General features: G+C 39.1%; 1 protein-coding gene across 2 annotated transcripts in view; it reads left to right on the plus strand.

The window, feature by feature from the left end:
• Positions 1–15,460, plus strand: part of RTTN (rotatin) — a 151,762-nt gene that overhangs the window by 126,601 nt on the left and 9,701 nt on the right. For both annotated transcript variants that reach the window (XM_032422642.1, XM_032422641.1), the window contains exons 41-46: positions 2,877–2,982; positions 3,929–4,026; positions 5,309–5,386; positions 8,948–9,074; positions 11,237–11,439; positions 14,662–14,929. In XM_032422642.1, coding sequence (XP_032278533.1) covers positions 2,877–2,982; positions 3,929–4,026; positions 5,309–5,386; positions 8,948–9,074; positions 11,237–11,439; positions 14,662–14,929 — 880 coding nt within the window. The remainder of the gene's footprint in view (positions 1–2,876; positions 2,983–3,928; positions 4,027–5,308; positions 5,387–8,947; positions 9,075–11,236; positions 11,440–14,661; positions 14,930–15,460) is intronic.

The following is a 15,460-nucleotide window of genomic DNA, read 5'->3' on the forward strand; positions in this document are numbered from 1 at the left end:
CTTGGAGGTGAAAACCCAGCTGCCAAGTGTTTTGCCACAAAGTAGGAGGGAGAGAGCATGGGTCTTAGAAATCAGTTTGCACATTTCACTTAATCCTTCCTGTTCTCAGTGTAATACCCTCACCCGCAAATATGCCTCTTCTTTGCCAGTTTAGAATGCTTTAGTTCAGCTTCTCCAGAGACTAAATCTGCAGCTTCTTGGAAGGGGTGGGGAGGAAGAGTGGCTTGGCTATGCAGAGATTGGTGGGTCGTGGGCAAAATCTGGTCATCAAACTGGTTCTCAGAGATTTTTCAAATAATCCTCCTTTGTTATCACTTCCAGGGGTACCTGGTGCTAAATTTCCTCAGCCGTTTGCAATTCATTGTATGGACGGGGGTGGTATTCTGCCTTCTCAAGCCTGCTACTGCATTTGCTATTCATCCATCTGCTTTCTAGTTTCTAGACTTGTGTGAGTGAGTGAGTGTGTCTGTCTGTCTTGGTGTTTAATTTCTATCATTTCAGTGAGATTTCATGAAGGAATAAAAGACATTTATGTGCACAATTGTTTCCCTAGAATTCTTATCTCTTTTTTTCTCCCTCATTGCTGTAGAGAGTAGATGAGTAATATATTCCAATGAGATCATTTTGGTTTTCCTCAAAACATTAATGCATGCAGGTTCAATGAGGGTGTGTATAGGGGAGCAGTTTTCTTATTAGTGGTGAAGATTAAGTTTATAGGCAAATTAGGATGCTCATAGTTAACTATACTGATTATACTCCAAGCATATTCATTATCCTAAATAATTTTCCGCCTTTTCCCCACCGTCTTCAAGGTCACATTAGCGTGATCTTTATCAAGCATCCCTGGGTCTGGGCATTTAATATCTAACTCATTGGCCAAATAGGGACCTGCCTGGTTAGAGGCAGCAGCCTAAGGGAGGTATTTAAGATGGAATCACACTGCCCCTGGTGGTGGGGCTGGAAGGGCCTCCCCAACCCTGCAGGCTCCTCCACGGTCACATTGTCAAGTATCAGCCAGTCAGCATCTGTGTATGCTATACTATATTTTATGTGAAACTGTATCATTTTGAGCTTAATTTTAATGTGATATTATAAAACTGGATCATTGAAAATCACTAATAGAAGGAAAAATTACTAATGTGAATTATATGTAATATTTAGAAATCATATGAGGAACTTCTAGTTCTTTTTTTTAAATTTTTTATTGTTATGTTAATCCCCATACATTACATCATTAGTTTTTGATGTAGTGTTCCATGATTCATTGTTTGTGCATAACACCCAGTGCTCCATGCAGAACGTGCCCTCCTCAATACCCATCACCAGGCTAACCCATCCTCCCACCCCCCTCCCCTCTAGAACCCTCAGTTTGTTTTTCAGAGTCCATCGTCTCTCATGGTTCGTCTACCCCTCCGATTTCCCCCCCAGGAACTTCTAGTTCTTACACTGGAATTTATGAACCCTTTGAAATTGTAATTAAACTTTATGTGTATATCCAAGTGAGAATCTTATCACAAAAGATTTCACCTGAATATACTTAAGCCTTTGGAACTACAGTACCCAGTAAATGAGAAACACAGAGCAGAGAAGACAAGTTCAGATCATCACAAGGAAGCAAGCAGACAGACCCAGGATGTGGGGCATTCTGTAGGATGACTGATCAGGTTTATTCAACAACTCAACAATATGAAGGGAACGAAATGAAAAACCCTGTTGGGTGGGTTGGGAGGTGTGAAAATGGCAAGTGCTCTAGATTTAGGAGATATACAGGTAGGATGTGAGGGCTTTATTGGGTGCTGATTCCAATAAACCAACCATAAGGAGACATTTTTTTTTTTTTAAGATTTTATTTATTTGACAGAGACAGACACAGCGAGAGAGGGAACACAAGCAGGGGGAGTGGGAGAGGGAGAAGCAGGCTTCCCACTGGGCAGGGAGCCCGATGCGGGGCTCGATCCCAGGAGCCTGGGATCATGATCTGAGCCGAAGGCAGACACTTAACGACTGAGCCACCCAGGCGCCCCATAAGGAGACATTTTTGAGACAAAAGAGAAAATCTGAATTTGGACTGGATATTAGGTTGATACCAATAAATTATTAAATATGTTGTGCATGATAATGGCTTTATGGTCATGTATACTGGAATATGACATTATATGATATCTAGTATTTACTTGAAATAGTTCAGCCCAAAATTTTTAAAAAGAGAGTGTATGTTATTCTGTTTCCTTCACTCTTGTACATATTTGAAATTTTTGATAAAAAATTTTTTAACTTACAAATATCAACTATATAAAAGAAACATACCAAAATATTAGTATTTTCAAAATTACAAGTGATTTTTTTAAAAAAATGTACATAAGTCAACAAAATTAAGAAATAATATTTTTTTTGAAAAACATGTAATATAACAGATAAATGTGACTGTAGAAATGCAGGATGGAAAGAACCACATCCCCTGAGGTACAGGGGTATATTGGGTGGAAATTGAGGGGGAGGGGTTGTGTCTCAAGAAGAAGATAGGAGGAGTTTGATGGCAGTTTTCCTATTCATCAGTTTTCTGAGGGCCCTTTTTAATAAGTTACACAAATGTACGTACATTCCCTGGTGAAATTGAGTAAGTGCACAGTTTCTCCTTTACATGATGAGCCTTTGAGAATGATTGTTGCTCTTTTCCATATTGTAAGTTTCTTCTACAGTCCTTTTCACACAGAGCATTCTCAGTCTCAAATCTTAATGATTTATCAAGTTCCAGTGAATTTCATGGAGTAGTTGAAACCTCGCAATACCTTTTAAATACACCGCATCTTTTATTCACAATGGTTTTGCTCCGGATTAAGTTTTCTTCAAGGCAATTTGATATATATTCTTTGCAGTGCTATGAAGGAAAATCCTCCAAGGATGTCCTGAAAAGAGTTGCTGCAAATGCATTGATGTCACTTCTGGCTGTCAGTAGAAGGGCTCAGAAACATGCTTTGAAAGGTGAGCCACATGACTCATTAACTTTTATGGCATATTGTCAATTCATACATTTTACTGCTTGTTTATTTTAATTTCCTTTGGATTCAAAATGTAAAGAACTTATAGTCTCATGACTAAAGAGTTTTTCTCATACAGAAACACAGTAAACATGTATTACTTTTAAAATGAAAAGATTATATATGTAGATTATTTTTTGAGTAATGATTCTTAATCTAGAGAATATATAAATATCAGGGAAGCTTTTTTTTTTTATTTTACTTATTTATTTGAGAGAGAGAGAGCATGAGCGAGGGGAGGAGCAGAGGGAGAGGGATAAGGAGACTCCATGGTGAGCATGGAGCCCGATGCAGGGCTAATCCCACAACCCTGAGATCATGACCTGAACTGAAATCAAGAGTGGGACACTTAACTGACTGAGCCACCCAGGCACCCCTATTGGGGAAACTTTAAGAAGTAACACATCACTCCGTTTCATAATAATTAAATATTGTAACCACAAGCACATATTGCATAGTTGAAAAAAAAACCACATAGTTTTGATAGTAATAACAACAGTGTTAGATGATCGTGTATTTTCACATAAATTTCCCTTCTAGAGTGTTGTGATTTTTCATCTGTAATCCAGGAACACAGGTCTTAGAGTTAAAGAGAATAACAGCAACATCATGTTTAGTAATTTCAATTGTGATGTGCTATTAAAGCGAATTATGCATGCCTCAAAACATAAAGTAGATTTTGGGAGTATCATACTAAATTGAAAACACTGGAATTGTTAAACATTATAGTTCTCTTTATTTTTCTCTGATTTGTTAATTTCTCACTGAAAATATCAAAATGAAGTTGGTCAGAAATATAAAGTATTATTTTTTGGAGACTTTGTTATATGTGATTTCAACTTATTTGGGAATGGAATATTCTTTTGATTGTTTCCAATTTTATCTTTTAGCTGATCTAATAGACAGCTGCATGGAGCAGATGAAGCACATTAATGCACAACTGAACCTAGATTCTCTCAGGCCTGGGAAAGCAGCCCTAAAGAAACAGGTAGCTCTGAATTCCAAACATCTGGGTGGATGAAGGAGTGACCTAGGGACCATCTCTCCAATTTCCTATACTTATAAATGACATCAGTATTTGGTACAAATGGGTACCTGATTTGGAAGAGAGGTATAGATTAGATAAAGGGATTTCTGCATTAGCAACTTTGGGCTTGGGGTTGTGTGTGTCTGTGTGTGTGTGTGTGTGTGTGTGTGTGTGTGAGAGAGAGAGAGAGAGAGAGAGAGAGAGACTTAATTTTCACTTAAAGATCTTAAAATGAGATTTATGTATTAACATGTTTTTGTTATTATAAGCATTTTGAAGTGTGTATGATATTTTACCAGATAAATTGTTTATACTACAAAAGAAGGTGTTTTCCTCAAAGCAAGCATGGATTTCCTAGGAATGAGATATAACTTACTGAGCTTTTCTATATACCAGGCAGTGTTGTGAGCATGTCATATTTGTTATCTCATGAACACTAAGTCCAACACACTCATACAGCTAGGGACTGAGAAGGCCAGTAGCTGGGTGGTTGTAGAGCTGGTATTCCTAATCTCTGTTTATTCCTTCCATGACTTTTGAATGTCTCTTTCTAGCATTGAGTTTACCGGACTCATGTTCAAAATGCATGCTCATGTAAGCTCAAGTTAACACAGTTTTTATATAATAGTGATGGTAATAATAATTGTTAAAAAGAAATCTGCCATACAGGCATATTTAGAAGATGAGTGCATATGTATTTGTAAATTTGTAAGTATACATATATATGTATATAACTAAGGCCATTATAGCAGCGACATGTGCAATAAACACTTTCTCTTGCATTTGATAAGAAACCAAGAAAAAGTCTTATTTAATAATTTTATTGTTGCAGGGGGTTACATGTTTGTCAGTTTCTTTTCTTGCCTCTTTTCCTTTTTCTTCTCTAGGCAAAGGTTCTTTACTTCATCATTCAGAAAGTCAGCCAACACCTGATATGATTGAAAACCAGTCAGTACCTGCTTTACTTTATTGAGATGAAACATGGAGCCTATTATCTATCTCAGTTCCTCCATGCTTGATAGAACAGAAATAACTTTTCCATGGCAGATGCGCTTCTTGAGATATGGTCATCTTTCAGAGATCATTAGCTTGTCAGTCCCCTTAAAGTTATGGTGGTCAGGTGCAAGGAGAGCATGCCTGGCACCTGCATTGTAATGTGACCCAAAGCAGAAGGAATTGCTGCAAAGAAAAAGTGGAATATGCCATTGTGTTCACATTTTTAAACTGCTTTTTCTTTAAACAGGAGGACGGTTTCATTAAAGAGTTAAGCATTGCCATGCAGCTTCTAAGAAACTGTCTTTATCAAAATGAAGAATGTAAAGTAAGTAGAACGATGTTTCAAAATTTTGATAGTAATGCTGCCATTAAACAGTTTAATTTTTATATGAGATAATATAGGAGGAAACATGAAAAACTTCAGATTTTTTTAGATGCACAATTGATTGGCCCTTAAAGTCAGTGTTAATTCATAGAAATGGATATGCCTTGTTATTCTTCAACATTGATGGCATTTCTTGTTTATGTCAGCATTTTAAACTTTATCCCTGAAACTTCTGGAAGCTAAAGCAAACTTGAGCTTCTTTCTCTATGGTTATGCATTTCCGTTGTATTTTACTAAGATGGAGTGAATGGTTATGTTCTTTCAAAGGCAGTTGCCAGGTAGCTGTCCAGGAAATAAGTGGTGGTGTCTGTGTCCATAGGAAAGAAGAGGAGCGTGTCTCCTGTTTGGGTAGAAAATGCTTACTGCTGTCACTGGGCATGGCCCTGTTCACCTTGGGAGGCTTTTCACCTCCAGCTCTGCTGGCTCCCTGTGCCCCTTGACTCAGCCCCTCTGCCTGGGAACCACTGAGGTGTTTTGCTGTGTCTGTGAGCACTGATGCTGTTATTTATTTATTTATTTGTTTGTTCATTCATTCATAATTTTTTAAAAAATAATTATTTATTCCAGAGAGAGAGGGAGAGAGAGCGCGCGCTTGCGAGCATGCATGTGCGTGGGGGAGAGGGGTGGCAGAGGGAAAGAATTTCAAGCAGACTTCCTGCTGAGCAGAGAGCCCCACATAGGGCTCAATCCCAGGACCCTGAGATCATGACCGGAGCCAAAACCAAGAGCTCGCTGCTCAACTGGCTGAGCCAGTCACCCAGGCGCCCTATTGGTGCTGTCATTTAAAATACTGTGTTAGTAACTGTTACATGGGATATAGTGTCTTGAACTCTTTAATTTGCTTTGTCATAGTGATACAACACTTTTGAAGCACTAGCTTTCACACAGAAATACTGTGCAAATGAATAAGAGAAAGATAAATTATAGGAGCTTCCTTTAAAGAAGTTCTTACCTTTTTTTGCTTTTACTTGGGATGAAACTGGAAAAAACATCTGGAATATGAATGTCTTGAACATATTCCTTAGGCTATGTTAATTTGTTCGAGACATGTTACTAGCAATTTACATTTCAAAACAATTTGATGGGAATTAAGTGTTTATACATTTCACTGAAATTCCCAATGTATGAACTTTTTACTCAAAATGGAGGTGTCATTTACTAAATTTGTGATCCCTTATGCTACATAGTGTGCTTGTGACTGGATGCAGTTGATACTAATCCATGACACTTTACACTGGGAATACCCTGGAACACTTTCCAGGTAGGATCTGCTTATACAGATTTATGAGATGCTAGCTGGGTACTAGTTATAAATTTAGTGTTCACGTTTGTATCACATTAACCATCTATGACAGTGTAATCTCTCAATAAGTCAAAGCATTTCTACATTTCTAACTTGTTTAATAAGGAATAAATTCGAAGAAGAGTATTTAGATGACTCTTGAGTATAAATATAGTCCTCTGGGGCAAAGATTCTTAATTTCTTTTCCTGTTCCAACTTACCTGTGGAGTATAAGATGCTCCTAGTACTAATTGTGAGGTACTCTTATGGTTAATTCAGCAAATCACCCATGCCTACCTCGCTCCAGTATCTGTACACATGGGACATTAAAGAGTTTCCATACTGGGAAGATCGTGGTGGCTGTGAGGTAAATGAACAACAGGCAAGATTAGAGGTGGGGGACTGTAGTAGGCAGGAGATGATGAGACCCCAGCTGGGGCAGGTGGAGAAGGGAAGGAGGGTGGGGAGACACTGAGGAGAAAAGAGAAATGTAGAATGATTTCCAGGCTCTACTTTAATGCAGGTACACATAACAGAGCAGAGTGTAGGCATGAGAGAGCATAATGTTTGGGTTTACACATGTTAGTGTAAAGTGTCTTTGGGACATCCAGGGGGAAAAGGACTGGTAATCAGTAGATTACAAGGGTCTGGGGCTCTGAGTGGTGATATAGGTTGGGGGTATTAGGAATTATCAGTATAAACTGTTGAAATTTCCCAAGAGACTATATATGAAAATATCTGTGGAAACTATAACTATTTAAGAGGAGGCAGAAAACAACTGGGAAAGGAGTGCTGGAGAAAGTTTGAAGATGTTCCTGGGTAGAGAGCTGCATGGAAATGAAGAAAGAACAGACCTTTAATAGATTCCGCAGTGCTGAGGGTGGTTTTGCTAGCACCATCAAGACGGAAAATAAATTGAAGTAAGCTGAGGATTCAATAAGAGATGGGAAGTGACAGCAATAAGAGTACTCTTTCTAGAAGCTTAGTCGTGAACAGCAGCATTAATAATTTAAGACATAGCATTACAAGTAGTTAGTCAGTATGTTGGTTTCTCCTAACATGTAAACTGCTTGAATATAAGCAGAAATGAGCAAACTGGGGACTCGTTAAAGAGACAGGAAGAGAAGAACTAATTGATGGATAAAGATCCCTGAGGAGGTGGGGAGGCTGTGTTTCAGAACACAGATGGACTTTCTGACCTCCAACAAAAGAGGAACATCTATTCCTCACTTCTGGGCAGGAAGGATGAGTGGATGGAAATACAGATAAACTAGGTGAACAGAATGACAGAGTAGAGACAGAGCTTATACCTAATTGTTTCTGTTTTCTCTATAATCATAGGGCTCTGTTCCAAGCTTATGGACAGTGGGGAGGGGTGGATAACTTTGGGAATAACACTGGGAATGACTTTAAAGCTTATGGAGAGGGTTGAACACTGGGAATAACTTCCCACTCTCTTCTGCCATTAATGCTGCATAAAATTGGATAGGGTATGTGTATTTATATAAATACCCACATGTGAGCACATGGGTCTATAAATTGCCTGGTAATTCCTGTTCACTTAAGCAATTGCTGCATTTACTGCAAACAGATTGTATACATAATATTGTCTTGGGGGTAACTGATCTTTGTAATAAAGACTATGAGTTACTGAAGAATTTATTGATGTAACATATTGTTTTAACTAAATTTTATGATATTCAAATTATTTACAAACAGTAATCTACTTCTGATCTATCCAGACTTACCAGACAAGTATACACACACATACATACAGAGGAGAGAGAAGGTGGAGGAGAGAACTTAGAACTGATCAGAATGTTTACTTAACCAGAAAATTCCATTTCTTAACCGTATCAGAATACTTAGAGTTTATTAGAGTATAAGAGTTTGTTCAGTGTAGTGAGGTATCATCATCTTGCTTAAGTTACATGTTTAGAAGCTGTTTCTTTAATGTTTTTTACCTAAGCTGTGTATTGTGGCCACCCCGGTGTTGAAGGGACTTCCTGAGGCTGGTTCGGCTCATGGTCAGGGCAGTCCTGGGCAAGGTGCTGAATCCATCTGCAGGATTCTGATGCCAGCTTGCACTAACCAGAACAAAGATAAATTCAGTTTTTGTCTCCTTATGTTATAACAGGTTTGGTTTTTTTTTACTTGATTTTAATTTTATATTTTCATATATTCAGACTAATGCTGTCTGTATTTCCTTTTCACAACAGGAAGCAGCTCTTGAAGCTCATCTTGTTCCTGTCTTGCACTCTCTCTGGCCTTGGCTTTTGATGGATGATTCATTGATGCAAATTGCCCTGCAGCTACTTTGTGTCTATACTGCAAATTTTCCAAATGGTAAATAGATCCCAATACTGCCTTTCAGGAATATACTAAAATACTAATTTTATATAGTAATATTGTTAAAGTGGGCTGGAAAAACAAATACCTATTTTGAAGTGTTTCTTCTACTTACAGAGCATGTGTTGTTTAGAGGGAAGTTTTCTCATAGGTCCTGTAAGATACTTCAGTATGTGTCTGTTGAGATAGGAAGAGTCATTAGACAGCTCATGGAATAGAGAGGGAGAAACCTGCTTGGTTGTGTGGCAGTGGGAAATTGAATTTAATAGGAAATTGAGAGAGTGAAAATTATGATGTAAGACCTTAAAAACCAAGTAAAGGTTAAAACTTTTATAGACTCTAGAGTGGGAGCTGGCGTGGTGGAAACTGGAAAGTTTGGAAAGGTGAGAAGCAGGAAACAGTTGACCTTGTGATAACTGATGTCGTTGGGACACCTCTTTTCATTCCTTTAACAGGTGTTTTATTGAGAAGCTGCTAAGGGCCGTGCATTGTTAGAGCCCAACAGCCAAGAGTGAGCAAAGGTGAGGGTGGAGGTGATTTGAGAAGAGAGGAGGAGGTGTGAAGTAGCTGTTTGAGCCAAGGGAAAGCAAACCCACTGTGGAGGTGAAGTAGGATTGCTGGCGGTATTCATTTCCCCTTGAAAACTCGGGGTCATACATGTAGGGTCTGGTCAGCAAGTGCGCATGCTTTCTTCTAGCTACCATTCAGCTGCTCAGCAGCTGGGTTCTCCAGATGTCGAAAGATATGCAGAGAAAGGAGTGGAACTCAAAACAGTTCGGAGTCCATCTCATCACTACCATGTGCTTAGGGTAGCTTATTCCTTGATGGTCAGACATGGGCCTCCACCCCAGCTCTGGGCTGTCCATTTCTGGAGCTCACTCAGCTTGTCTTTCACCAGCAGAAGCCGATGACATAAACAGACTTTCAGGTTCTTAATGCCTGAACTTTCACTGTGGTGTATGGAGCGCACCATGGCACAGAATTTCCTTGTCTTCATTCTGTCACTGACTTTCTTGTTCTTACTTCTGCTTGGAGAGTCTCCTGCAGCTGCGTCCTCCAGCTCACCAGCCCTGACAGCATGGCCAGTGCAGTAGACCGTCCGCCCGGTGCATCTGCGCCTTGTCCTTCTTCACCCTCCTTCACGCCTTAGCTGAGGGTTTAGGGAAGTAAGCAGGGAAAAAAAATCAGTTGCTAAACACTGAGCAAAAGAAACATATTTTAAGTCTTTTGAAACTATAATCTATGTTACTTTTATACTTAAAATTGATGTAAATATGAGATTGTGGTTAGGTTACTAAATTGAGGAAGAAACCTTTTGTTTTCCTATCTGGTTTGTTTTCAAGGATCATTTAATGGATTTAATAGAAACCTTGCTATTTGGATACTGCTCTACAGTGTGAATACAGGAAAGATCACTATGTTATTTGTGTTTACTTGCCTTTTATGACTTTATTTTGCAGAATGTATTTGATTCTGATCTAGTTATACATAAGCTGGCCTCCTTGCATGGACTTTCACAAGTTAATTTACTTCAGATTTATGTTACACTACAGTAAAATGAATTTCTAATTATTTTATGATGGTTTTACTCCCATGATAAATCCATATGGTTGTTTAATTTACTGAGAAAACACTGGACTCTGGAAAGCCAGTTGACCACTGCTGGTTCTTGCTGCTTATGACCTGTGTCACTCTGAGCAGGTCATGGGCTTCTCTGAGGCTGTGCCCTTACTTAGCACACATGGCTGCTACCATTTATCTGCCCATGCCCCAGGATTACTGTGTCCCCCCCCTTTTTTTTCCTTCTGTAAAATGAAGACATTAGACCAAGTTATATCCAGTTTCTAAAATTCTGTTCTTCTACACAAGTCTTTATTTAGATGTCTTTTTAAGGAACTGTTTAAAAACTTCTTACGCATATTTTATTCTTTAAAAAGAAAATAAACTTAGTATTTTAATATGCCCCATGGAGATCATTAGACCCTCAGTGAGGATGGCAAATCCATTAGGCTGAATGTAGACATCAGCAGTAGCCTTTAGTGCCAATTTGCAGTTCATAGGTTAGTGGGTAAGTCATTGATGGACAGATACACTTCACTACTTAGAGTTTTTAACTAGTGAAACTAAGAAGACATTGTGATAGGCTGGTTTTTTTTAAGGTTGCAGTTCTCTTTGTTGGTCGAGTTGTGGACAGTATCCGGTTCAAGCTGCGTATAGAGGAGCCCCTGCCACATCTCTGATGGGGTGTATCCTGAAGTTGGCTTCCCAGATGCCTCTTGAGAACACTGCCGTTCAGCAGATGGTTTTTATGTTTCTTTCAAATCTGGCCTTATCTCATGACTGTAAAGGAATAATTCAGAAAGTAAGTACTTAATCTGTCCTTCGTATCTTTTTTTTTTTTATGTTATGTTAATCACCATACATTACATCATTAGTTTTTGATGTAGTGTTCCATGTGTTTGTGTATAACACCCAGTGCTCCATGCAGAACGTGCCCTCTTTAATACCCATCACCAGGCTAACCCATCCCCCCACCCCCTCCCCTCTAGAACCCTCAGTTTGTTTCTCAGAGTCCATAGTCTCTCATGGTTCGTCTCCCCCTCTGATTTCCCTCCCCTTCATTCTTCCCCTCCTGCTATCTTCTTCTTCTTTTTTTTCCTTCGGATCTTTTTTTAAAAAAAGATTTATTTATTTATTTTAGAGAGAGAGTGCGTGTGACAGTGAGGGGAGGAGCAGAAAGAGAGGGAGAGAATCTCAAGCAGACTCCCCACAGAGCTTGGAGCCTGATGACGTGGGGCTCGATCTCACGACCCTGAGATCACAACCTGAGCTAAAATCAAGAGTCAGACTCTTAACTGGCTGAGCCACCCAGGCATCCCCTTCATATCTTGAAAAAGATAGTAAAATAATCCTTCTAATTGAGAAAATGTATGAAAAATCTAGAACTCAATTTCTAGGATTAAATTATTATGATTTCAAGACATTGTATTTTAAAAAATTGTAAAAGGATTCAGAAGGTTTACTTTGTTTAAAGCCAGTTGATAGATGACACATGAAAAGTGACAAGCTAGAGTATGATCATTCCATTTCCTTTTCGTTTATCTTCTTAGCTTCTGGATTATATTTTATCTTTCTCAAAAATGAGGGGTTTAGAAAGACAGCTGTCTTACATTTATTTGAGATCATAAAAGTAATGTATTGGTCTTTATGTAGACCAAATTGAGTAGTAACAATTTCCGTTCAATTTACATTGTCAAAACGGTGTGTGAAACCACAACCACTTCTCCCCACTTAGACTTAACTTCTTTATGGCATAATAGGTGATGTTATCAGTCCTCTGGGACTCCGTTGCCAAAACTTGACTTCTTCTCACTGCTTTTAACCTAGGGTACTTCACAAGGGATTGAATGAGTTAAATAAATTCTAATACACATGTTCAGTGAGATTATATTTAGATATGTATGAACAGAATCCCTAATTTGGAAGATCCTTTAAGATGTGAATATGATCACATTATCTATTATTTACTAGTACATAGTAGTTTGTTTCTGTTTCTTTTACATGGAAGCCAAGACAAATTATGAAAGTTGACAGCATTCCTAAGAATTTAGTCTCCTTTTCCTTTACTGTGTCAGCTCCCCACCCCCCATCCACCCCAAAAAACCCCACTCTGACTGCAATCTCCAAATAAATAGCAGTTATGACTAAGGAACGATCTTTTCAGCGGTGTGTTGGAGCTAACTCAGGCTGGCTCATGAGTGTCGTTGCTGATTTTCAGGAATTTTGTGACCCAATTGACATCACATTGCTATCTTGAAATCAGTCATGGCAGGAGTACTCACACTGTGTAAGTTGGCAAAAGGTGAAAATCAGGGGCCCACCACTCCCACCAGAAGCAGCTGTTTATTTGCTGGCACAGGCTGGATATGTATGTGAAGTCGTGCCCAGCTGGCTGTGTGGTGCCATTTGCACATGTGTGGGAGTGCAGGCAGGGGTAGGGCTTCCTGCCCCCTCCCTGTAGAGCACGTGGGTAAAGTAGACTAGGAACTCCCAAATGACTGCTAATCTCGGGTCTGACATGTGACTTTGAGCTGGAGACCTTCTCTCCTTCAGCTTCATTTGTAAACTTCTCGGGTTAAACAACATGATCTTGAAGGTGTCTTCCACTCTCCGGCTGTTACTGTGCTCAAGCGTATTTTGGTATATACTCATTGGACTCTGTTTCAGGTGCGGTCAGTCAAGTTGTTTTTCCTCTGCTCTAATTAGGCAACCCCTGAGCCGCACTACGGTTATAGCTCTCCATTGCTCATCTGGAGGCGTTAGAAGATGTAGCCAGCACTGTTGTACAGCTGAGCTTCTAAAACGTCTGGTTTCTCTCCACCATGTCTAGTAGAGAAATTGTCTGAAAGCATCTTTAGCTCTAGCAAAAAGGAGGAATGCCCATAGCATATTTGTAATTTAAGGCGCTGCCATATATTTTATCACTAGTGTCAACTCCAAATCTCCAATATCATGGCAGAATCGAGCTGAACGGAAAAGGCAAGGGATAAATCCAAAAAGCATTAATTTGGACTGAGCGATGAGAAGTAGCTGTCGAGTGATGGCAAGTACAGTGCGAAGTGCGCATGTAGTTTCACAGTTTACTTGTTGCTTGGGTTATGTTGCTAATATTTCTGTAGCTCATTTCATTTTTGTTTTTTTATTTTTTTAAGTTTTTATTTAAATTCCAGTTAATTAACATATACAAGGTAATACTAGTTTCAGGTGTACAGTACAGTGATTTACCACGTCCGTATCATTTCATTTTTAGACTCAGAGTCCTATATAAAAGTGTTCAATTTACCTTATAGATTCAAGCCAACATCTTGACTTAGGTGCAGGAGAACCCAGGAACTAGGCCAGAATAGGTTATTAAGCAGGAGAGAGATGAGAGATATTCTGGACATTTATGAAAGTTCAGTGATCATATTTCTGTACCCTGATCAAAATATCTATCTGATATTTTTGGTATTCATTTCTAAGTTTACTAGAATGGCATGTAGCCATGAGAAATTATCTGTGAAGATAAGCAGTTAGGGTAAAGTGAATATAAAATGTACACATAGATTTTTTTTAGTTTTAAGAACGCTTAGATTCAGATCTCTTCAGTACTACTAGAGTTGTTAACTGGTATCCAAGACTGATTTGGGTTTTGTTTCTTTTGCCTCCCCATAGGATAGCTTTTAATGAGTAGCAAAATTGCCAGAAGGCAGACAGAAAGAGAAAACTCAGGAGGCCTGAAATAATCCCCAAATTGAATTATCCATCCTAAATAATTAAGAGTTGACTGTATGTATTTACTTTACCCATTATCAGGAAAGAATTAGTAAGAATTAAAATTTGAGCACTATTTTGTTCTCCTTAACTTACTCACTTATACCTGGAAACAATATAGATGGAATATTTGGAAGGTAGGTGTTAGGAGGAAGGAGGAATTAAAGTTGTGGAAAAGAAGAGCAGAATTCTAGCTAATTGGTCTCCAAGGGACAAGGAAAATAATGAAAAAACTCAGGAAGAAAATAATATTCTCTCTATTTACCCACAGAGTAACTTCTTACAGAATTTTCTATCTCTAACGTTGCCAAAAGGAGGAAATAAGCATCTCAGTAATCTGACCATTCTTTGGTTGAAGTTACTCCTGAATATATCATTTGGAGAAGACGGGCAACAAATGATCCTGAGGCTAGATGGCTGTTTAGACTTACTTACAGAGATGAGCAAATATAAGCATAAGAGCAGCCCTTATATACCACTTCTTATCTTTCATAACATCTGCTTCAGTCCTGCCAACAAGCCCAAGATCCTGGCTAATGGTGAGTATTCACATTATACACCACACACACATACACAGGCATCTGTTTATACATGTGGTCATTCCTCGAGTATTCCATTCAGATTACAACACAGAATTGTTTTATAAATAATTTGCCAGATATTTATTAGGCATCACTGTAGGAGGGTAGAGGATCAGCAGGTGTGATCCTGTCCTCAGAGGTGAACCAGACGTGGCTCCAGCCCTCCAGGCTGCCGGGAATCTTCTTGGGGTTAACAGGTCTTGCCACTGGTGGTTACACTGGATCCAGGAGGTAGCAGGGAGGAGGAGCATGGAGTGGGCGCTCCCCAGCCTCATCCTGACTGCTCCCGTCTCTCTTCCCCTCACTCCTCTAGGTCTCTGAGCAGATTCTGTCTCAGTGAAGCCTTTCCAGGCCCACCTGTCAACAGGATAGTCCCCACATCCTTCTTCCTGCTTCCTCTCCTTCCCGCTCACTCCGTATCTCCTCTGCCTGTTTTATGTTTCTCCATAGCATTATCAACATTTGAGATACTATGTTTTCAGCGTGTAT

The sequence above is a fragment of the Phoca vitulina genome, unplaced genomic scaffold (assembly GCF_004348235.1).
Source record: "Phoca vitulina isolate PV1807 unplaced genomic scaffold, GSC_HSeal_1.0 scaffold27, whole genome shotgun sequence".
Taxonomy (NCBI): domain Eukaryota; kingdom Metazoa; phylum Chordata; class Mammalia; order Carnivora; family Phocidae; genus Phoca; species Phoca vitulina.